The sequence below is a fragment of the Acanthisitta chloris genome, unplaced genomic scaffold (assembly GCF_000695815.1).
Source record: "Acanthisitta chloris isolate BGI_N310 unplaced genomic scaffold, ASM69581v1 scaffold15238, whole genome shotgun sequence".
Taxonomy (NCBI): domain Eukaryota; kingdom Metazoa; phylum Chordata; class Aves; order Passeriformes; family Acanthisittidae; genus Acanthisitta; species Acanthisitta chloris.
Genome location: NW_008685495.1, coordinates 1 through 22,325, shown reverse-complemented (window position 1 = coordinate 22,325; position 22,325 = coordinate 1). Strand labels below are relative to the sequence as shown.

The window sequence follows — 22,325 nt, the reverse complement described above, 5'->3', positions numbered from 1 at the left end:
TAATTTTCCATGGGTTGAAAGAAACAAAAGATAAATAGGACATATACTCTGAACTATAAACTATGTATGTAGAGAAAGGTGTAATTATTAAGTGTAAATAAAGCTGGAAACTGTGGCTGTACTTCTCTGTGTTCTTTGTAAGCTTGCAGAAGGGAAAAGGAAGAGTGAAAAAGAGAAGTACTGACAGGAGTTATAAATTTAGTTCTGAGTTAGCAAAATACTTCGAACATGTCAAACTATATGCAAGTGATTCTATGTACATAACTATACAAAGTAGCTCTTGGTCTTACTCTTAAACATTTCTTAAATCAAGGCCAGAACTTTGCCACACAGTAAGGCTGATTTTTATGACTGAGCCTTTCAGATGAACTGCAATACTTTCATAACCCTCATATAACAATTACATGCCTGATTATACACTCAATACCATCAGCAGCTTCCTGCCCATTTATTGCCTGTTTGGCTTGTCGTCTGTGCATGAGAGTGTTTCGAGGGGCTTTATCCATACTTTCTCTTAGCTATTTTTGTTTGGTGGCATAGCAGGGCATTTAGCTGCTCAGCAACTGTCAGAAAGGATGAGACAATTGACTTTGGGAGCTGTAGGCATTCAGTGGGGAGCCTATTGTTTTCAGCCTTCAGCCTCCTGGCAAATTGGAATGCAAAATTTGGGGACATACACAAACATTCAGTCATGTGTCATCTACTTCTTCAGCCTTCATTAAAAAGTGTAAAAATGAGTGAAGAAGAGATTGTCCATTATTTATTAATAGTATCTCTGGGACAACACTTAAAAGATGAACAAACCACCAAAGCTCAAATTTCTCATTTATTGTGGCTCAACGTATTCTTTTGCGCTTAGTTACAGAGTAGTAATTTTATTCTTTCTTTCCTCATGTGAGAACTCATTAAAAATAGTATTAACTTTTTTTTAACATATTTTGCTGGGTTGGGATTTCCTAAAGTTTCATTGGCAAGTTTGCACATTTTATATTAGGAAGTGATTAAAAACTACTTAAAATGTAACATCTTAATACTCTGTAAATTTTAAAAGCAAAGTGATGTATGATACTAATATGGTGACAGTTAGGAGGAAAACAGAATTCATTGTTCTGCTTGCATGCAAAGAATGTATGGAATTAATTTGTGGTTCATATTTTGGTTAAAAAATAAGGTCAAGTTTCTGCATTAGCATTCTGAACAGTTGATATCATTCCAGCTAAAAATCATGCCAAATTAAATGTAGCGTTTTCTAATAATGGTGAAAATTATTCTTCTAATGTCTTGAGTTCTTTTAATCAATTAATTGCTTTTCCTCTAGAATAATTGCACACAGCTGAAGAGTGATCAGTGATTTTTTTTAATCCAATTTTCTTGAACATTTGGATTACAAAATTTTAATTTGAAACAACATCCATGTGTATCCACTCTTGAAAATGAGAACCTGTGGATATTTTTGTATAAAAATTAGAATTTGAACTATTTAAGCTGCTCAACATGAACTAACTGCATATTTTTCATGCAAAATATAGCGCCTTCATTATTTTGTGCTTCTTTTCTGTATTTCTTAGCTGCAAGTTACGTGCTTTTCAACTTGAGTGTATATTACCATTTTGAATTTTTATATCAAAATTAGGCCAGAAATATAAATGCACGTTCCTGTCGATTGCCATGACAAGAAACAAAAATGAGTATGGTTGTAATCAAAATGTATCTGTAATATTATCATGCTGTTGAACTATTTTCTGGGGAGAATAAATAATGCATTTCTGGACTTCTACAGCAGTTTATAAGCTAATTTGATACTATATTAATAATGCAGCTGTGTATCTGTTTCATCTTTTCACATAGTTTCTCTTTAGATAAGCAAACTAAAAATACTGCACTGGATGTAAAATGTCCTGTTTCGGCATACTTCAACCAGAAGTTGAATGTGAGAAGTTCGAATATAGATAATGTGTTACAGCTGTTTAATTGCACCTGTTTCCTGCCTCTTAATAAAATTTGGCCCATGGTTTAATTTTTCTTCATCAGTTCTGTTTGTTAATGACATTACTGCTGTCTAATACTAATATTGACTTTTATAAGGTGTTTATCCTATTGTTTCATAGCTCACTGAAATGCAAGCTGAAAGTAGTTATTACAGCCCTCAGAAAGTAAAATCCAAAGAAGTTATATGCTGGGAACAAGAAGGAACAACAGTTGAGGTAATTTGCTATTGACAAGGCCTTTTGATTCATTATAAATAATACAGTAAATAGTTACCAATAAAATATTTTTAATTCTTTTATTGTTGATTTTTCATACTCTTGTATTGGATGTGTTTGTTGCTGTAGTCCTTTAAATTCTAGTCTTGTTGTGTCAAACACTAAAATAATCTGTTCCTTTGAAGTGCCCCATGTGATTGCTATTTATTAAAGCACTAAATATATAAACCTAAATGTATTTTGGTTCACTTTTGCCCATCTCTTCTATTTCTTGTGGACTAGAAGTCTTCAAAATTACACTGTTTTTTTTGGTTTTTTTCCTTACTAGGTTCTTATGAAAGGTGAACTTTTCTTTGATTGCCAAATTGGGTTTGTTGGTTGCCAAGCTAAGTGCCTTAAAGGAATTATGGGAATTAAAGATTTTGAAGAGAACATGAACAGGAGTGATGAAGTGAGTATGCTGAAATATCAGTTGAATTGCTGAATAAATAATTCTGTTACATATTAGTAAAATATCTGATTGCAAAAATTGAAGAGACTGATGTTACCAATTCTGATTAAAGGGGTTTTTTTAATGTTACTTGGATATAGAATTCAATGTTTGTTCCTTTAGAGTTGGAAAGAGAAATATGTCAGAGTGAAAAGTGGCAAAATATAAGACTGGTTTTTTTGACAATAGCCCATTACTGTCTTTGCATATTTGTTTAACAAATTAAAACGCTGTTGAAAATCCTTGATGATTGGAAAAAATGAATCTTCTAAGTAATTTTTTTCAGCAGTCTAAAATTTTATTATTTTTTATTATTTTTTGGGGTTCAAATTGAAGGAGGGGAAGTTTATGTTAGGTACTAGAAAATAGCTTTTTACCCTAAGGGTGGTGAGACACTGGAACAGGTTGCCCATGGACTTGGTGGCTGCCCCGACCCTGGCAGTGTTCAAGGCCAGGCTGGATGAGGCCTTGAGCAACCTGATCTATGAGGAGGTGTCCCTGCCCATGGCAGGGAGGGTTGGGCTTAGATGTTCTGTAAGATCCGTTCCAACCATTAAATTCTATGGTTCTGTGATTGTGGGAAAGTTGTCTTGATTTCGGCAGGGTAGAGGTTGGTAGAAGGCATATTAAAATCTCAATGAATGAAGAGTGATAATGTAGCAATGAGGTCATACATTGAAGTAATTGCTTGTCATAAAGAGGATGGATACAGCATGTGAAAGGCATTGATCACTGGAAAATGGAGTCTGTAGTGACAAGATTGTGTGTAGTTAAGAGAATGGGGCAGGATTTGGTGCAACAATCATCTGAGATTTATTTCTGTTAAAATACAACTGGTATGCTCTCTATCATGAGTTGTACAATGTTCATTAGCTCAGACTGTATTGATTTGAAAATGGGGAGAGTGTAGACAGGAACTTCAGTGCTGCTTGAATGAAGTTAATTTCACTATTTTATCCTCATAACAAAATACGCACTTGAGGGATGCTATGATGTAATTTGAGTGTTATGACAGAATTTAAAATGCTCTGTGAACTTGACTGTATATTGTTTCTTTTCTCCCTGCCTTATTTTTTGCTACCTCATGAAGGAAGCCTACTTCTTTAATTGTGGAGAAAATCTGAGTGTGAAAGGAATGACGTACCTTACCAATTCACTATTTGATTACAGAAGTCCAGAAAATAATAGTATTCGAGCAGAATTTATATTGGATGCAGCTCATCATAAGGTCAGAGAATTACATTTTTCTTAGAAAAACATTTATGATGCTCTCTAATGGATTTCTGATAATTATTTAGATCTGTGTACTATAAGAGGACTGATTTTTCATTACTTTTTCACATATAACGGAATCTTACTTTGTGGCTGGCCAAAAACCAGTAAATCTGTTTGTGTTTAAAAAAAAAGAAGACGCCTACAAAAACCAAGCCAAAAAAACCCCCAAACCAAAAAAGCATGTCTAAAAGAAACCTCGAACTCCCCTCCTGCCCCAAAAGCTGAATTAATGCCAGTTTCCAAAAGCACTAACTACAGAACACTTTCAGAGAAAAACACAAATATGAGAGAATTATAGGAAAAGGTCAAGCTTGACCAGCACCTACTTCTTTAGACCCAAACAGTAAGTAGTCCATAGGTTTCAAACTAAGAAGTGCTGTCCTAGAAACCAGATTTGGGCAGTGTTAATTTTATTGTTTGTGTGCTATATTTGGACAAAGTTTTGCTAATCCTCCCTTTTGTAGAGACAAATTTTCAGTCACCAGTAGTCTGTTGTTGTAAGTTGTGCAGTAAAACTTTATTCACTGATTATCTGCAATTATTAAAGACTGGGTGCAATGACCAAGGTGGTCCTTTCCAGGTGTGTTCATAGGTGGAGTTCTGTGCTCTGATTATTGTACAGGTAAGCCATTTGCAATTTGAAATGTATCTTAATTTCATTTAAATTTAAATTTTACCGTTTTTACCTTTTTCATACTCTTGATGAAGATACCTAAAGAATCCTGTATAAAAGTGAAATTAGTACAATCACAAGTACTTGATTCAAACTTTTCCCATAGTGTGTTGTAGTTTGAAGATTTACTCTATCATTGCTCTGTCTTTGATGCTTTTATGATTTGCCTATTTTTTGTGGTAAGAGGGGAAGAAAACCTGCCATGTAATGGATTATATTGTGTATAAATCCCAAGGATGGCATTAAGTCTTAATAAGTTCCCTTTTGTTTAAAGATAAACCCACAATACTCCTTGAATAAAGAAGCCGGAGTGAATGAGCTTCAGTTTTCAGTGTATTTAATTAGGTAGATCTGTTGGATGCAAGAGGTCAAGTGAAGCATATTTACTCCATTAAAGGTACTAATTGACTAGATGTTATTGATGAATTGGTCAGCATGTCCACTGGAATTATGGATGTGCATTTGTGTGGCCTCGAATAGGAGAAGGTGAATTCTTTGGGATAACCTCTGTCCTTTGTTTTGATAAGCCTTTCCGTGTGTTGATGCACAAATCCAAACACGAATATATCTCTCTAATACCAATCTATCAGTTTGTAATCTCAAGATTCTTTCCTTATACAACATTTTCTTTGTTTGCTTTGCTTTGTTGGTAGGAGACGTACACAGAGATAGCTGGAATGCAGAGGTTTGGGGCTTTCTACATGGATTACTTGTACACAATGGAAAGCACCAGTGGCAAAGGTACCTTTTATTCTTTGTTTGCCCTGATAAATAATAAACAGAGACTCTTCATGCCCAGATAGTCCTTGACCAAATGTCCTCTAAGTTACCTTAGATTTGCTGTCAGGTTCATCATTAAAATGCTTTCATCTTCATTGCTATTTTTGAGGTTAGCTGTTTTGATTAACTGTTGAATATTGATGTTATTACTTTTCTTCTTTCCCCTTTTCCTGTGTAAGGAATCACAATAATATATTTTATTGCCAGCTTCTAAACTGAAAATAATTATCTTGTAGCAGAGATGAAATTCATAAAGTATGATACCTTTTGTTTTAAAGTAGTCATTACTGATTGTACCTGTAGAAGAAAATCTTTTGGTTGGAGAATGGAGTTGATCAAGTACTTGGTGCAGAAGATGAAAAGGACTGTCATTTTTCTCCTATGAAGAAAAATGCAAAGATATGAGATTAATTCTCCACACTGTCTTTACATATGCCTAAACCATGCAGACATATTGGCCAATTCTAAGTAATTTTTGAGATTCTTATCAATTGTTTTCGAAGTCTGAGAAGTGGTTTCAGTGCAGGTGGTGTATCTACTTTTGTGGGTGTCAGAAAAGCTGGGACAAAAGAGTTAATCTATCAGCAAGGAATGTGTTTATATTTTTACACAGATATTCTTAGCATGAATTGCAGTGTGATTTCCCCCCTGCTTCTGGGAACACTGTCATCTATAGCTGTTGCTGTGCACTTTTATTGTTAAATTAATAATGCTTTCTTCCCTGCCTGTGTATTTCTTACCGTGAGTACCACTTCTGAGGACATCTGTTGCAAACTTCTTGCTGTTTTGTGACTGAACATTTATCTGTCCTTCCTACCTAGTCCAACTGATCTGGGATTTTTCTGGTGTTTTTGTCTCTATGTAAGTCGAGTCACAACTCCTGATGTTTGGTTTAATTTTCTGGACTTGTTGGGCATTAACCATAAAAGGAGTAGGAAAGAAACTTCCAGTTTGCTTAGAGGATGGATCATGCAAAACTTACAATAAGAGAGCAATGCGGCGTTTGCCTTTGACAGTAAAGACATGCACTAGGAAATTTAACAGTTCTTTCCTGGCTCTGATGCTTTCCTCGGTACCTTGTGTGTGATGTGAAGCTGAGAAAATATACAATTAAGTCAAGCTTCTACTGCAATCTGCTTCTGGTTTCAATAAGGGAATAATTGTTTAATTGCATTGTTGAAGTTTTAAGTGAAGAAGTTGAAAACTTTGGGTAAGCCTTATCTCCTTTTTGAATCTTGGGATAGAAATTTGAATATGCACAGACTATTTAGTTACGAAGAAAAATTGATTTTGTGGAATATTTTGTCTTGTTTCTCCAAATGTGCAGGGAATGTTCATATCTTTCTCGAACTTGTAACTAACCCTTTTCCGAGATTACTGAACTCAGAAACACTTTTTTTCTTTTCCTCAGTGCCAGGCTACTGGTATATTCTGCCTGCATTTTTGCCTAGTTAACTTCTCTTCCTTTTTTTCCACATGTGTTTTCTCAGAGCCTTGGCTTCTGTTTTCTCCATCAGTCACCAGGAAAACACATCACAAAATGTAGCTTGGCTTCCTGTCAAGCCTTACTGTGTCTTTTTATTTCAGTATTGCTCCTTTAATTTCAACTACCTAACTACATAAAAGAATGGAATAATTGATTTTTAAATTACTGGTTTAAATGCTTGTTGTTTCTCTAGAATCAAGAACTTAAAACCTTAAGTTTTCCAATACTTTTGTTTCTTAGAAAAGCAAACGTGACATTTTTTGCTAGTTATTTTCTAGCTCATTTGTTCATATTGTGGGTTAAATATGTAATTGTTATATATAGCATAAAAACAAGGTATAAATTATTTCTTTAAAATGAAAGTATAAATACCTCAAGATCTTGAAAACAATAGAAATCCTCTGCATTTTTAATGTGTATGAAAGTTTACATTTGGCTATTTCTTATTTTGACATTTAACTATATTTTTAGTTACGGTCACACCACATTCCCTAAAAAAGCCTAGCCTGGCTCAAGTTATAGGAGGCAGTTATTGTGATTGTAAGATTTTTATCTGTCAAGGCAATTTCTGTTTGACACATTCTTTGTACCTTTAACCTTTCCTCAAGCATAGGATTACTGATTAAACCACAAGTGCCTCCTGGATAACATTAACCTCAGGAGTTTCATCTGTCACTTATAGAGGTGCATTAATCAATTTCAGTATTTTGAGTGAAAATTAGTAGTGCACAGTAGTCTTACATTGAAATTCTGCCTGCCCTTCCCTTTTTTTATTTTTCTGCCTTTTTTTTTTTGCTTTTGTATTTCAATAGAAAACAATAATTACCCTGAAGCTGTGTGTAGTCTGTCAGATCCCTGATCACCGATTTGCATGACCTACAGACCTAGCAGGGTCTGCTTTGAAGTTACAGTCTGACTGTAATGTGTACCTATCTATTTTGGTGGCAAGTTTATCATGCAGCACTCTCATTTTGATATTTTTTGTCTGTTAGAAGTAGACATATAGTTTACACAGAGCTTGAATACTCAGTGATGAGAAATTGTTTTTGTTTGTGCATCTGTAAAGTTTCAAAAGTCTTCTTTGATCACCTAATTCTGCAGAACCAATAGGTTTTCTATCACATTGTCTTTGCACTTAGAATTAAATGAAACTGTTCCAGATAGTGTATAAATTTTACCACTTGGATATATTATTCCTAAACATACAATATATACAAGCAAGTCTGTTTTTTTTTCCTTTTGAAAAGGTAGACTGTTGCTACTTCTGAAGGCTTTTGGCCTTGTTATTTTTTTATGTGACGTGATGGTCTTTTACACTCTGGTAGTGTTCATCTGAACTGGATACTGTGTAGAATTGGAAGGATAAAGATGTGTGTGTTAACTGCCTATAAAATAAATGCAGAAGGCTGTATGCTGGCGCTTAAAAAAAACCTTTTTCTGGATTTATTAAAGAGGTTGTAACTCAGTTCTAGCCAAAGATTTGAATAGGTTTTATAAGGTAGTATCTTTTTGTCCTTTTATCTTTTTTTTTTATTCTTTTTCTTCTCAGAAAAACAACACGCCAAGGGAAGCAGAGGCTATAAATGCTCTTGCTGTCAACTTCTGTTGGGCTTTTAAGGATAAAGTTAATTCTGCTGAGTGTATAAGCCTGTAAAGGCCTGCGGAGCATTAGGCCAGCTGTGCATCAAATTTGGTGTAGTCCTGGTTTATTTGAGGACCTTTCTCCTCACCAATGCTTAGAAGCAACAACGTTTTATAGAGTCTGATTTAAACATAAGGGAAAAAAACCCATATCCTTGCTTCCTTTTCCCCCAAGCTCACTGCCCTGTTAGAAAGACTTTTGGATGAGTACATTAACGAGTGCAGTAAAGAGGCAAAAGGGAATGTTACCCTGGAGGGTAAAAGACTGAGTTTCTCTTGGTCAACCAGAAATCATAGGAAATGGAAGGAAGGATTTATCTTAGTTGTCTGTTTGGTTTATGACAGTACAAGTGAGTGTGATTCTTATGGCAGTTCTAGCCTGTCTGTGGGCAGTTGGCCTTTCAAGGGTTTGGATCTGTAGTTTCTTCACAGCACACCTTTTCCTTGCCTGTTGGGGATGGATATCCTTGTAATGAGCTGTAGTAGATTTTGAACAGCACGTCTGTCATTGCCACCTGGGGTGAGGTTGCCATAGAAATTTGGACGTCTCCAGAAGGTCCCAAAATTGAGAAATACTAAGTTCATGGAAAGGTTCCGAAGTTGTGCACTGCTTGGAGGCAAGGCAGCAATTTGCCTTGTTTGCTCTCCATTAAACAGGAATAATGTTCATTAAAATATGTTAAACCAGTCACAATATATTTGTGTGTTCTATTTGTCATACATTTCTGTGTATTTATAAGTCTGATCGCAGGATTTGAAAGAGAAGTAGCTGATAAAAAGAATTACTATGCCCAATTGTTTGGTGTAACTTGTTATTTATAAAATTTCTTGTAGTTTCTGGGAATCAGCAAGACCTTTCTTCAGTAAAGAGTGAAGATTTTGGAAATGTTCAGGAGATGTCTACAAAAAGCCTCATTGTGGGCCCACTCAATCTTCGGTTGGATAGCAGTGCCGTACACCGGATAATGAAAATGATAGTTTGTGCTCTGGAACATGAGTATGAGCCATACAGCAAAACTAAGCCAGGTTTGCTCTTATTGCATATACACAAATATACAGGGTTAAACTACACCAGCTTTAGTAGTCTTGAAGTTGCAGCTTCCAAATAGTTGAACTCCAAACCGGTCAGGAGATTTTCACAAGTCTGAAGAGCAAAATGTCAAAGTAAGGTAAAATTAATTGCAATTTCCGCATCAGTGTTGGATGTACTTCTGAGAATTTGGGATACTTTGGAGGCCGTTTGTTTTATCATAAGCCTCTTGGTTGAGTAAGAAGGGCTTATTTCATTTACTGCTCTAGCTTAATTCATAGTATCATAGTATGTTAAGGGGTCAGAGTGGACCTTAGAAATCATCTAGTCCCAGCCCCCCCTGCCAGGGATAGGGCAGAGACACCTCCCACTAGACCAGGTTGCTCAAGGCTTTGTCAAGCCTGGCCTTGAACGCTCTCAGGGTTGGGGCATCTGCTGCCTGTTCCAGTGGCTTATACTCTCACAGTAAAAAACTTCTTCCTAATATCTAATCTAGATTTCCCCTCTTTCAATTTATACCCATTTTGGAGTGTAGTTTTGGAGTCTTAGAGAAGAAAGTATTCATGTTGGTATTTAATAATTGGAAATAATAGTTTTACAGGATGAAAGTGGATGCATGGAAACAAGCTATTAAGATGAGTTTCTGAGAGCAATACACATTTCAAAGGAAGGAAAATCTAGTTAGTATTGTGTTCAGCTGTATGTAGAACCAACCTGGAATCTTATTAACTATGAAAGAGGGGGAAGATTTGAATTTTTTGCTAGTCCCTAACCATTTCTGAAATAGCAACCGTAGGATACATTTTATATATTTTAGTCAAACATATGTAATCTTGATTTATTGTAGATATTATGGATGGAAATAGAACTATGCCAAGCTCAGAAGAAATAGCATCACTTGAGGAATATATTCCCACTCGACTTACAACGTTCACTGTTCTTAAGTGTACAATAATAATCCCTGTGGCAGAATTCAATTTGCTAGACCACTTGCTGCCCATAATCATGGGTGAGAAGGTATGTATGCACAGATAATTATTCACTTTTTGTATCAACATGTGCTATTCCATGTAAATTTTCTTATTAGTCACATTCCATGTGCTGTATGGATTGCTGAGTTCTCAATTACTTTGTTGCTCATGAGCCTTAACTTCAGATACCTAAGATGAGTGGTGTGTAACTAGTTAGACTTGTAAACTCAAGATGTCATGTAACTGCTAGGAAAAAGTAATTGTTAAAAAAAAAATATTTTAAACCATCAAGCAAATGTAAAAGCAGTAGCTCTGACCTTTTGATCAGAAGAGTACCTGTTGTGCAGGTCTTCCCAAACTTGGTCAAGTCTGCAGTCTTTTAATATACAGGCTAAATGGAGACAGCATAGATGTTAACAGCCACCTCTGTATGTGCCAGCTCCAGCCAGGATGCCAGCAGGACTTGGGCTGTTACTGAGCATTTAAATGCTGAATAACTAGTTCAGTGAGCCAGAAATTTCCTAACAGCCTGAATCGTTTGCATATGTGCAATATAATGCCAGCTAAAGAATCCTGTACTTATTTTATTCCTGTAGGTCTCATTCCTCAGTGCACAAAGCTGAGGTACTGTAGGGATGAATCTGTTTTGTAGTAAAGACTTGCAGTAGGTTTACCTCTTGTGACAGAGGCTGGAAGGTATTTTATGGATAAGGGAAGAAATTGCAAGAGGAGCAAAACCAGTGAATTCTTGATTGAGTCAAATTTATAGAAATTTGCATCTGATATATCATTTGATAGACTGAGAGAACTGGGGTTGTTCAGCATGGAGAAGAGAAGCCTTTAGGGAGACCTCATTGTGACCTTTCAGTACCTAAAGGGGCTTATGAAAAGGAGGGAGAGGGACTTTCGTATGGGCAGATAGTGATGGGACAAGGGGATACGGTTTTAAGCAGAAAGAGGGCAGGTTTATATTAGATGTTAGGAAGAAAGTCTTTACTGTGAGGGTGGTGAGGCACTGGAACAGGTTGCCCAGAGGAGTTGTGGATGCCCCATCCCTGGAAGTGTTCAAGATGAGGCTGGATGTGGGCCCTGAGCAACCTGGTCTAGTAGAACTAGTAGGTCTAGTAGAACAACCCCCACTCCCCCCCCTGTCCGTGGTGGGGAGCAGGGGTTGGAACTAGATGATCTTTGAGGTCCCTTCCAACCCAAACCATTCTATGATTCTATGGTGTTAAACACTTGCAATGTGTTTTCACAGGTGGATGCTAAATATGTTATTTGTACTTCAGGACCAGCTTTTTTTAGTGGGATGTGTTTGTCAGAACTTCTCAGTATCTGTGGTTGCAATTGAACCAATGGGAGTTAGGCTCTTATTGGTGAAGTAAGATTAAAAAAATCTGTATTGAAATAGACTTCCAGAATTGGTGAATAGTTTTCGTATCTGCCTTTCTTTTCAATTATAATGTCTTGTTTAAAATACAGATGAAGTTGTATTTTCTGAAGGTGATGTGAAGGCATTTGAAAAATGTTGGGTTTTCATTTTGTTCCTCAGAGATGGATTTGAGTAGTATTAGACGATAGAAGGCAAAATGACATTAAATTACCTTGATAACTTAGTGCTCTCCTTGTCAACAGGCTAACTGTGCTGTATTTTCTTAGAGAATATGCTTGTTTGCAGCATGTTTATATGAAGTCTTAATCTATGGTATTTCTTAAAGTGTGCTTGTTATAACCGTTTTCATTGGTAAATTGAAATAGGCACTAATAGTTCACTTGGATCAGTAGTCTCTCAGCTGCAACATCTATAAAATTTCAAGTATCTGTCATATATTCAGTGACTGTGCTTAAGAAGTGTGTATCTTTATTAAATTTTGGCTGCTTATCTTTTCACTTAAGCTTCTGGAGTGAATGAATTGGTGGCAAGTATGTTGTCCCTTGATGTATGAGGATAAATTCAGAAGCTTCTAGTATTAGCAGATGGGGCACTGCCAGGTGCCTGGTGGGAAGCATTAGGTTCTTTTTTAGCCCTGAGCAGTGCAGCAGGTTGTAGTGCTTTTCATTTCATGGGCATGGACAGATATTTTTAAAATGGAAGAATAGCTCTGTGTATATTGTAGGTGTGAGGCAAGGAAGTTGAATTCAAGTGAACGTCTTGGTTGCTTTTTGTTTTTTAACTTAGAGTTTCAATTTATATTTCCTGAGTGAAGTCATGCTTATTTAAAGTAATAATAGTTTTGAATTTTAGAAAGAAAATTGTTTATACATCAATTTACTGTCCTGTTTTGATGCAAGTTTAGTAAAAGATTTAGATTAATAGAGTAATTTGGATTGGAAGAGATCTTTGTAGGTGTTCTTTAGGAGTCCAGCATCCTCATCAAAGCAGGAGTAGGTTGCTCCAGGGGTTGTTCTATCAAGTGCTGAATTAGGCCCAAAGATGGAGATGGTATAAAAAGCTTCCCTGTAGACCTCTTTTAAATTGCATGTGTTTCAGCTTTTGTCCACTGCCACTCATCCACTCATGGTACACTTTTGACAAGAGTCTGTCTCACTTTTTTTCTGTACCCTCCTAGTAGGTAGCAGTAGACAGCAATAGGGTCTTCCTCTGGCCTTCTCCAGGCTGAATGACTTCAGTTGTCTGTCTCTCCTGACACAGAACTCATGTGCTCCAACCCCGTAACCACTTTGTTTCCAACAAACTTATTCTGGTATGTCCATACTTGCCTTGTGTTGGATACGGTACTTCATTTTAATGGATACTATAAAAAATTATGGTTGGATGTCTAAAATTGCGCTATTTATTTTTTTTGGAATGACATATTCTTTTGCTGAGCTATCTGGCCTGACTGTGAATACATAATAGACGACAGTGTAAAAGTTAGATCAGCATGAAAATAGTATGTTATAGTGCTTTGGAGTGCTAAAAATGTAAACAAATATTTTATAGGAGAAAATATTTTGACTTTGCATGTTCTTGTAGTGGGTTGACCTTGGCCAGCTGCCAGCTGCTCACCCAGCTGCTGTCATTCCCCCTCCTCAGCAGGACCGCAGGGAGAGAATAGGACTGGCCAAAAGAGAGGGGGAGATCACTTACCAATTACCACTATGAGCAGAACAGATTTGAGTTGGGGATAGTTAATTTAATTTAGTGCTAAGAATCCAAGGAACACCTGTCTACCATCCCCTTTTTTTACCCAGACTCAACCTCACTCCTTCATTCCCTGACTCTTCTACCTCCCACTCCACATCAGAGGGGGATGGGGAGTGGGAATGTTGGGGTCAGTCCTTAACAACTTTTTCTCTGCCACTCCCTCATTCTTGCACTGTTTGCCTGCCCCAGCCTGAGTCCTTCCTGCAGTCCTTGAGGAAAAATTGCTCCAGTGTGGGGTCTCCACAAAGCTGCAGAGTCTTTCAGGGCATATCCACCTGCTCCAGCATGGAGACCTCCATGGGCTGCAGTGTGGATGCCTGTTCTGGTGTCTTTTCTTCTGTGGTCTGCAAGGGCATCTCTGCTCTGGTGCCTGGAGCACTACTGCCACCCCCTCCTTCTCTGACCTTGCTGTTCGTATTGCTGTTTCTCACTTATTTTCACCGAGTCTTTGCCGCCTTTCTGGTGGTTTTGCAGTTGCTTAAAGGTGTTTCCAGAGATGTCCCCAGCTTGGCTGAGGGGCACAGCTGTGCCCTGTGGTAGGGCCATTGCAGCACTGGCTGAAACAGTCTGAGCCTGGCATGGGGCAGCCCATGGTACCCCCTCACAGAACCTGCCCCAGCAGCCACCCTGCCCGCTGCCAGCTCCTGGACACCTGCACCCAAGACAGTTCTGGATAAAAAGCTAATAAATTGTGAACTGAAAAAAAATTATTTTGAGAAGAGTAGAGGATTTATAGTATAATGGCAATGTCATGATATCTGTAAAGAGTTTATTGCATATAGATTTGCTCATGCGTGTGGGTAAGAATAGGTAGATATGATAGGTAATACACCTGTAGTGTAATAATCGTGTGGGTTTTTTCCTCCCTGCCCTAGAACTTAAGCGGACTGTTAAATGCTGCAAGTTTCCAGCCCCTGAGGCCTTTACCTTCCATCCGAATTTTGGTGGATAAGGTTAACCTGGAGCACTCAGTGCCAATGTATGCTGAGCAGCTGGTGCATGTGGTCAGCAGCCTGGGCCAGCCCTCCGACAACCTGCTTCATTACTGTTACTCTCACTGCTACCTGAAGGTAAAGGAAGGCTTGAGATCTGTGTCTTATTGCAGTGTGCTGAGAAAAAGATAATGCATGCGTAGTTAATCCTAAGTGTTAGCGGGTTTCCTGGGAGAAAGTTTTCAGCTTATCTAAAAGGACATAAACACAGGACATTGTTGTTTGGCATTACTGCTGCTGCTGACTTGAGCCAAGTGTTTTGTAGTATGAAGGGAGAACTTCATATAAGGAAACGCCACAGACTGAAGCCCCAAGGTCTTTGTGGCAGAACTGAGTTAAAATAATTTGGAATAAAACTTTTCTCCTCTTTCTGGATAATGCTCATAGAATATGTAGATTGCAGTAAAGTACACTTACAAACCTGCTGGGATGTTATGAGGAAAAATCATCACTACTAATAGCATCGATAGAGCAAAACCGTGGTAGTGAAGGTATGCAATCAAAAACTGTTGACAGATATTTTAGTTGTTTTTCATTATAAGAGGAAAGACCTCTGAATGTTCTCCAAGATGCATTTATGTGAGAGAAGTTCTTATTGTGACATTGGGGGATGCTTCAGTTATGAAAAATGGTTTTCAGATGATTCAGTTGCCATCTGCTCTCAAGAGAGGTTTAAAAAAAGACCTTCCAGCTTTTTAGGATCTGCTCAGGTCATTTGAAACCTTTCGGGTGCAGCTTAAATGTAAATATTTAATATAAGTACTGTTAAGTTTGCTCAGTTTTTAGTGATCTATTGACTTCCATTCTGATATCTTAGTAAGAATTTCAGAAAATAAGCTTTCAGTTTTCTGAGTGACATGTTTACCTTCTGTCACATTTAAAGTGGTTTGGATTACAATATTGCAAGTCATCAGTTTGAGGGGATATTTTTCTGTCCCAAAAAGCTTTAGCAGAAAAATTTGAACTTCAAATTTGAGTTTTAAAGGGTTTATTTGCTAGCTTTAATATACGCCGAAGTGTTTGTTCTTATGAGAATAATGGTACAGCATATTAAAAAGGCAACTCTACAACACTTTGTTTTCCATATTGAACAGGGAAAAAATCAGAAGGAATTCTTGTGATGAGCCTTTCTTTAGATGCTCTTACTAAGGAAAAAAGCTTGGAAGGGAAGCTTCTAATTTTTTTAAATACCACTTTTTTACAACAATGTTGTTATAATCCCTCAAAGTGATTTTATTTTACATGAAAGGAAGTCTGCAAGTATAAAGGGTATGGAGTGTTTTAGTTGATAAATTAATTCAGTGCTTCTTAAAATTCAGCCAAGCATAGATAACACTTTTGATTGGACAAAATAATTTTATTTGTAATCCTACTAGGGCATTATTTTCAGTAGATTTTTGTGGTTATATTTGTGCTTGGGGAAAAGGAATTATTGAAAAGTAATATAAAATTTATTTAGCATTTATTGAATATATTGCTAAATATGTATATTATGTGATGAAATAGCTTGAAAATGATCTAATGCAAGATGCCTGACCAACTGAATTTGTTCCAGATATTTGGTCTTCAAGCAGCACTGACTTCTTTGGACAGTAAAGGACTGTACTGCATCCCTGTTCCAGTTATCCCCTCATTCAGTACTGCTGTTTATGGCAAGCTGATCAAGTTTCCCAAATATTGGTGAGCATTAAGCCTCTACAGTGTATTTGTGTAACTACTTTTGTATTTCTAATGAATGATTTAAAAATGCCAAGCTTCATGTAAATCCCGAAACCTCTGTCTCTTCTATCAAGTCTGTTGTCATTAATGAGTTTCTGTGTAAGGATAGCTTCTAATAAACATTTTAGACCATTGTTTGGCTGAGAAAACAGCCTACACAAGCCCTGTAGTAAATGGCTTTCTTCTAGACCTTGTAGATTTTTGGGACCAGTTTCCACTCTACTTTGAGTTGATGCACAAGCTGAAGTTGCATACTGGTGGCAAGTTAATGTGCTTAACTGAGAGGTCAGCGCTTTCCATTTGAAACTCACCCAATTAAAAAGCAACAAGTTGGGTGGTGAAACCCCAAAGCATCCTAAACGAAGTCTCTACCACACTTTTATTTATTTCTCATCACTGTTGGAAGTGTTTTAACATTTTATCAGGTATTTAAGCTGTTTGTAGTATTTTGGATGGTAAACGCAAACGTTTTTCTTTACTATGAAATGAGCTGTGTAAAGGTTTTTTCAACTCTAATGCCATGGAAATTCAGTATTTAAATGTATTATTTAAATTTCTGTATTTAAAATTATTTATCCTTAAATTGAAGTTTAAATCTTGTGATCATATATGTCAGTGTGTAATAGTTTATACTAGTAGGTTGCATTTCTAAAATGTATTTTCAGGAAAATGCATTTTGACAGTACTTTGGACAGGAGATTGGCTTTCTTCTTCCCTCATTTTGAGCAGTAGCTCTCTGTAATACTACTTTAGGACTAAATCCATGTAAAAACTTTTACATAAATTGAGATGTGTTAAGCACTTTGGCTTCAAGCATTGTGTTGTATAGCTAATTTTTAAAGATATATTTGTTTGTGAAAGCCTAAGGGTTATATAAAAAAAAGGACTATGTCTGTGATTGTTCTCAGTGCCATGTAGAGAATATACTCATTTTTCTCTTAACAGCTGTGTTACCATGTTAAATGTATGAGGGTTTTAGCATAATCACCACACCACCAGGTGGTAGCAGCCCAACTGACTGTCATATTTTTTATCAATCGTTGACAAAATTATTAACCACTAAAAATTATTGCTGTTGTGTTGCAGCAGTTTGCTAAAAAATAATAAGTATTATGAGGATAACCCGTAATCAGCACTAATCAGAGTACGTCAGACTCTGTTCAGATTGAACATTTCCTGATATGACCTGACATTTAACACTAAGCTCTGGTTAGTGATCCTTGTTAGCAAACTGTAGGAATGAATTAGTGTGTAATGGTAAACTTAAATTTATTTGCTGTATTATAAATCCCACGGGTAGTTGTGCAAAATCAAGAAAGTTATTTTAGAGATGAAAAATAGTTGAACAAATCTGTCCTCTGACAAGTTCATGGTGTTCAAGTGCTGCTGTTTGCTCATGAGTGGGCTTGTGCTCTTCTGTGTGTGTGTGTGCTGGCTGAGTCTCCTGCTCACTCATGCCTGGTTTCTCAAGCTTTTCCGTATTGCGCTGTTGCTCGTTTGCCGTTACGCTCTGTCTCGTGTTCCTGGTCTTGTGCTTGTGTTCTCTCTCTTGTGCATTCTCCCATTCTTTCGTGGTTTCTGTCTTGCTCATGTTTTTTCTCTCTCTTGTAAAAATGCATTGTATTACAATGGGTGCCCAGCTGGAAAATACAGCTTAGTAGACTTAATAACATCAAAGAGCAGTAGCTTTGGGGAGTGCAGGCAGGAGAATGGTCCTGCCTTAGAAAAGCAAATCATCTATCAGCATTTATTAGTAGGTGTTGTAAGACTAATACTTTTTGTGCTCTAGTGTATTTTAATAGTCTTCTCACTTTTTTCCTGTAATATGGTCTCTCTCCAAAGCTTATTTATTTATTAACAGTATAAAATAATTATATAAATTTAACTTATTCCAGCAATTTATCTAAACTAAGCAACACCAATTTCTGAGTAATAAAGTAGAAAAACAAATGAGTACAGCAGCAGCCTGGTTAAATGAAGTGTAGTTTGAAGTGAATAAAACTCCAGATGAAACACATCAAATAGCACTTGAACTAAATCGAAATCAGCATGAGGACTGAGAGCTTCATTGAAGTCATGCAGTGAGTGAGAATTAGTCTGGTAGGATAACCTGGTAATGTCATTAAAGTTAAATTCAGTCCTCCCTCCCAAATTATACCACCTGCTTTATTTGGATTTGTGGATTTCACATTCCAGAGTTTCTTAAAGTACACACATCTGATGCTACATGTGTTCTTCTATTTCTTCCTAGAAAATATATACCACAGACCATACCTTTTAAAAACAAAGACATTTTATGAACTGTTATGGAATCCCTTAGGTAGTATGTTTTGAGTTAGCAGTGAAAATCTCAACTTTATTTCTGACATAAATCAGTAGAATAGCTTTCTTTTCTAGTTTCAGTACAATAATCTTAAAATGTATTCAGTGTATAGAATACTGTAGTGATACTAATTTTTAAAAACTGATAAACTTTGGCAGGATGTTTTAACAGATATAAAATTTCACCAACATCAGCCTAGTAAATGCCAGTAAACAATCATAAACTGCCATCAAGTGCTGTTTTGTTAGCCTGTTAGATTGGTGCCTCTTTTAATTTCAGTTAATACACTTTGTTCTTATAAAAGAAATTTGCTCAAACTCACTAGTTAACTAAGTCTTGTACATCTTTTGAATTGTGTAGGTAAACTATTTTTTGTTGCAAAGTACAAACCATCTGGTCTTTTGTTTCTGTTAAGCATAACAAGATGCAAAATTCAGTGTTAATGTCAATATTTTGACATCTCATGGGATGAAGTCCTGGGGGGCAGAGGGGCCCAAGATTGCAGGCTGATATTCAAGGATCACCTCCTCCAAGCTCAGGAGAAATGCATCTTGACAAGGAGGAAATCAGGCAAAAATGGCAAGAGGCCTCCATGGATGAATAAGGAGCTGCTGAGCAAACTGAGAAGAAGAAGAGTCCTTCAGGAGATGGAGGAGAGGACAAGTGGCCTGGGAGAAAGACAGGGAAATTGTACAGGAAATTAGGGACATGGTTACAGAAATTAAGGCCCAGTTGGAACTGAGTCTAGCCAGGGACATTAAAGATAACAGGAAGGGCTTCTGTTGATATGCTGCATGCAAAAGAAAGTCTAGGGACAATGTGGGCCGTCTTCAAAAGGGAACAGGAGGACCTGGCTACCCTGAATGAGGAGAAGGCTGAGGTTCTCAACAACTTCTATGCCTCAGTCTTAAACTTCTAGACTTCTAGTCTAGTGCCACACTGCCCAAGTCTAGAAAGGCAAGAGACTGAGAGAATGAAGCCCCTGACCCCTCTGTAGGAGATCATCAGGTTTGAGACAATCTAAGGAACCTCAAAGTGCCTACATTTATGGGACCTAATGAGTCTCATCTTTGGGTCCTGAGGGAGCTGTCAGATGTAGTTGCTAAGTCACTATCTGTAATTTTTGAGGAGTCATGGCAGTCAGGCGAAGCTCCTGACGACTGGAATAAGGTCCATCCAACCCCTTTAAACATTCTATGATTCCATGATATAACTACTTTATATAGTGTTGCATGTCAGATGGTAAAAATCTTTCAGACTTTTCAGGAGAATATCTAAACCCAACTGAGTATTAGTATAATATGGCTAAAAGAGCTAGAATGAATGACAAGATTTATTGCCAAACAAAAATCGAGAGAGGAATTAGCTGATTTCTTTTTCTTTTATTCTTTTAGCTACAATGTCTGTGGTAACAGATGAGGTGATCTAGAGTAACACACTTTAGTGTATAACCCTCTCTCACTTATAAAATGCCACTTTGTTATACTTCTGAAGAATATTAAACTGATGTTACAGAATATAGATTAATAGCCTTCCTTTTATTTTTCTGATACCTGGTTTGATAGTGAAATGTCCTCTTTATATTTTGAGCTAGATATTTGCCTAGTTGTGTGTGTTTTGTTACTTTTCTTGACCTGTCTTTAAATAGGAGTCTGGAGACTCCTGTTTTCCTTTATCAGGGCTGTGGGAAGGTTCTCACTTACTGTCTCTACCTGTGACAGCTTTTGAGACTCTGAACTCAGGTGGATTAAGGTTATAGACAGGGATGGCACAATTATCCCTGAATCCTTTCAACTCAGCTTCTTGCTCCAGTAGTGTGCTTTCAAGGGTTCTTTTTCCTTTATAACGAGTCCCCTCTTTATTATTTTGAGACCAGAGCAATAGCTACTGGTTTGCTGTCTTCAAGCAAGCATCAGTGCAGATTTGGCTGCGTTTCACATGGGCTGGTCATGTTAAGTTTGAGTGTGTGAATGAAACTTTTATGAAGAGGTTGAAGCCCTGCAGGGTAAATTATCATCTAGGACTTCATGGCCTGCACTTGAATAATTAGAAAGTACAGAGCATTTAATTGATTGGAATTGTTACTCTGTCAGAACAAAGATCTTGTATAGAAACTTGCAAGTTGGTCTAGATAATTACTGGTAAAAAAAAAAGGAAGTATCCAAGCTATTAAATGGATATAATTCTTCCAAAGATTCTTTCTTTTGAGCTGTTCTCTGCAGGTACTGTCTCAAGAAATAAATTTCAGTTTAAACATATGCAGGGTCCTAATCTTAGTCAAGCAGTTTCTGATGAAGAAGGATTCTTGACAACATGAGAGTTGATTTGTGCTGGCATTGTTGTTTCTTCAGTGTTTTTATTAAAGAGCTAATCAATATTGACAAAAGCTGACAGCAGTTTAAAATTTGCTCTCTGGTTAAAGCAAGTCACGTGCATCATATGCTGGCACTTCAGCTGTCCACAGATAAGAACTTGTTTCACTTGTGAAAGCTGTGGATTGTAGTCCTGGCATAGTTATAATTTGTGCCCTCACAGTACTGTAAGATCACTGCAGAAATCTAGATGCAGAAATCCTCACATGGCATAACTATGTGTATTTTCTGTAGGCATTGGTTTTATGGACCCTAAAGAACATTTATATAGTGTAGATGTTCGTAATATTTCAACACAGATTTACCTATAAAGGCAAACATTTACTGTGTCTTTAGAATCTGCTATGTTTTCAGTAGTTTGACATATTAGGTTGTAATCTCCTTTTGACTAAATATTAGACAATGATATTGAGAATTATACATTGCCAGCAACCTGAACATCAGCATTCTGGATTTTTACCTTACTTCCTAGCTTTTAGTTTGACTTTGTCACTGTGTAGTTGTGGAGCAGTTGCGTTGTACATACAATTTAGTTTCTCTTTTATTTTCTGGCTTTAATATTAACATTACAAAACCTGAGGATTCAAAAAACATCTTTATTTGTTACAGCATAGGTTTATGCTCAAATTGTTTTTACAGTGAATGTGTTAGTTTTTTTGTACAGCTTTGCTTCCATTTTCTTGCATTATGTGTGTCCTTATAAGGCAAACATCCCTCTCTTAATCAGAGCCATGTGTGGTATTCCATACAACTGTTCTTACTGACAATATTAATTGTTAGACTCCTTACACAGTCCAGTAATGTCATTTGTAGGCCCCAGTATGAATCAGAATATGCACCTGCTCATGTCTGCTTTATGGGTCATCGTGTAAATCCCATGTGCATTTAACAATATCTCAATGAACTGACCAGAGTGAGAGCAATTCATGTTGATCCATAAGCAGGATGGTAGATGCAGATCAGGCTTCTTACACACTAAGAAGTTATTTAGCAAGGAAATTAGCTCCTGCTGACATGGCCTTTACCAACAAGAAATTACAGTGGTAACAGTAGGCGATTTTGGGATTTAGAATCATAGAATCAACCGGGTTGGAAGAGACCTCAAAGGTCGAGTCCAGCCCTACCACCATTACTAGACCATGGCACTAAGTGCCACATCCAGTCTCATCTTGAAAACCTCCAGGGATGGTGAAGCCACCACCTCGGGCAGCCCATTCCAGT

At 37.0% G+C, this 22,325-nt stretch overlaps 1 protein-coding gene across 1 annotated transcript in view; it reads left to right on the top strand.

The window, feature by feature from the left end:
• Positions 1-16,370, top strand: part of LOC103807074 (vacuolar protein sorting-associated protein 13B-like) — a gene marked incomplete at its 3' end in the record, with an annotated part of 66,789 nt that extends 50,419 nt beyond the window's left edge. Inside the window, exons 8-15 of the mRNA XM_009079791.1 lie at positions 2,109-2,204; positions 2,533-2,655; positions 3,785-3,922; positions 5,296-5,383; positions 9,384-9,575; positions 10,427-10,596; positions 14,574-14,768; positions 16,246-16,370. Of these exons, the coding sequence (XP_009078039.1) occupies positions 2,109-2,204; positions 2,533-2,655; positions 3,785-3,922; positions 5,296-5,383; positions 9,384-9,575; positions 10,427-10,596; positions 14,574-14,768; positions 16,246-16,370 (1,127 nt within the window). The remainder of the gene's footprint in view (positions 1-2,108; positions 2,205-2,532; positions 2,656-3,784; positions 3,923-5,295; positions 5,384-9,383; positions 9,576-10,426; positions 10,597-14,573; positions 14,769-16,245) is intronic.
• Between the last annotated feature and the right edge of the window lie 5,955 nt (positions 16,371-22,325).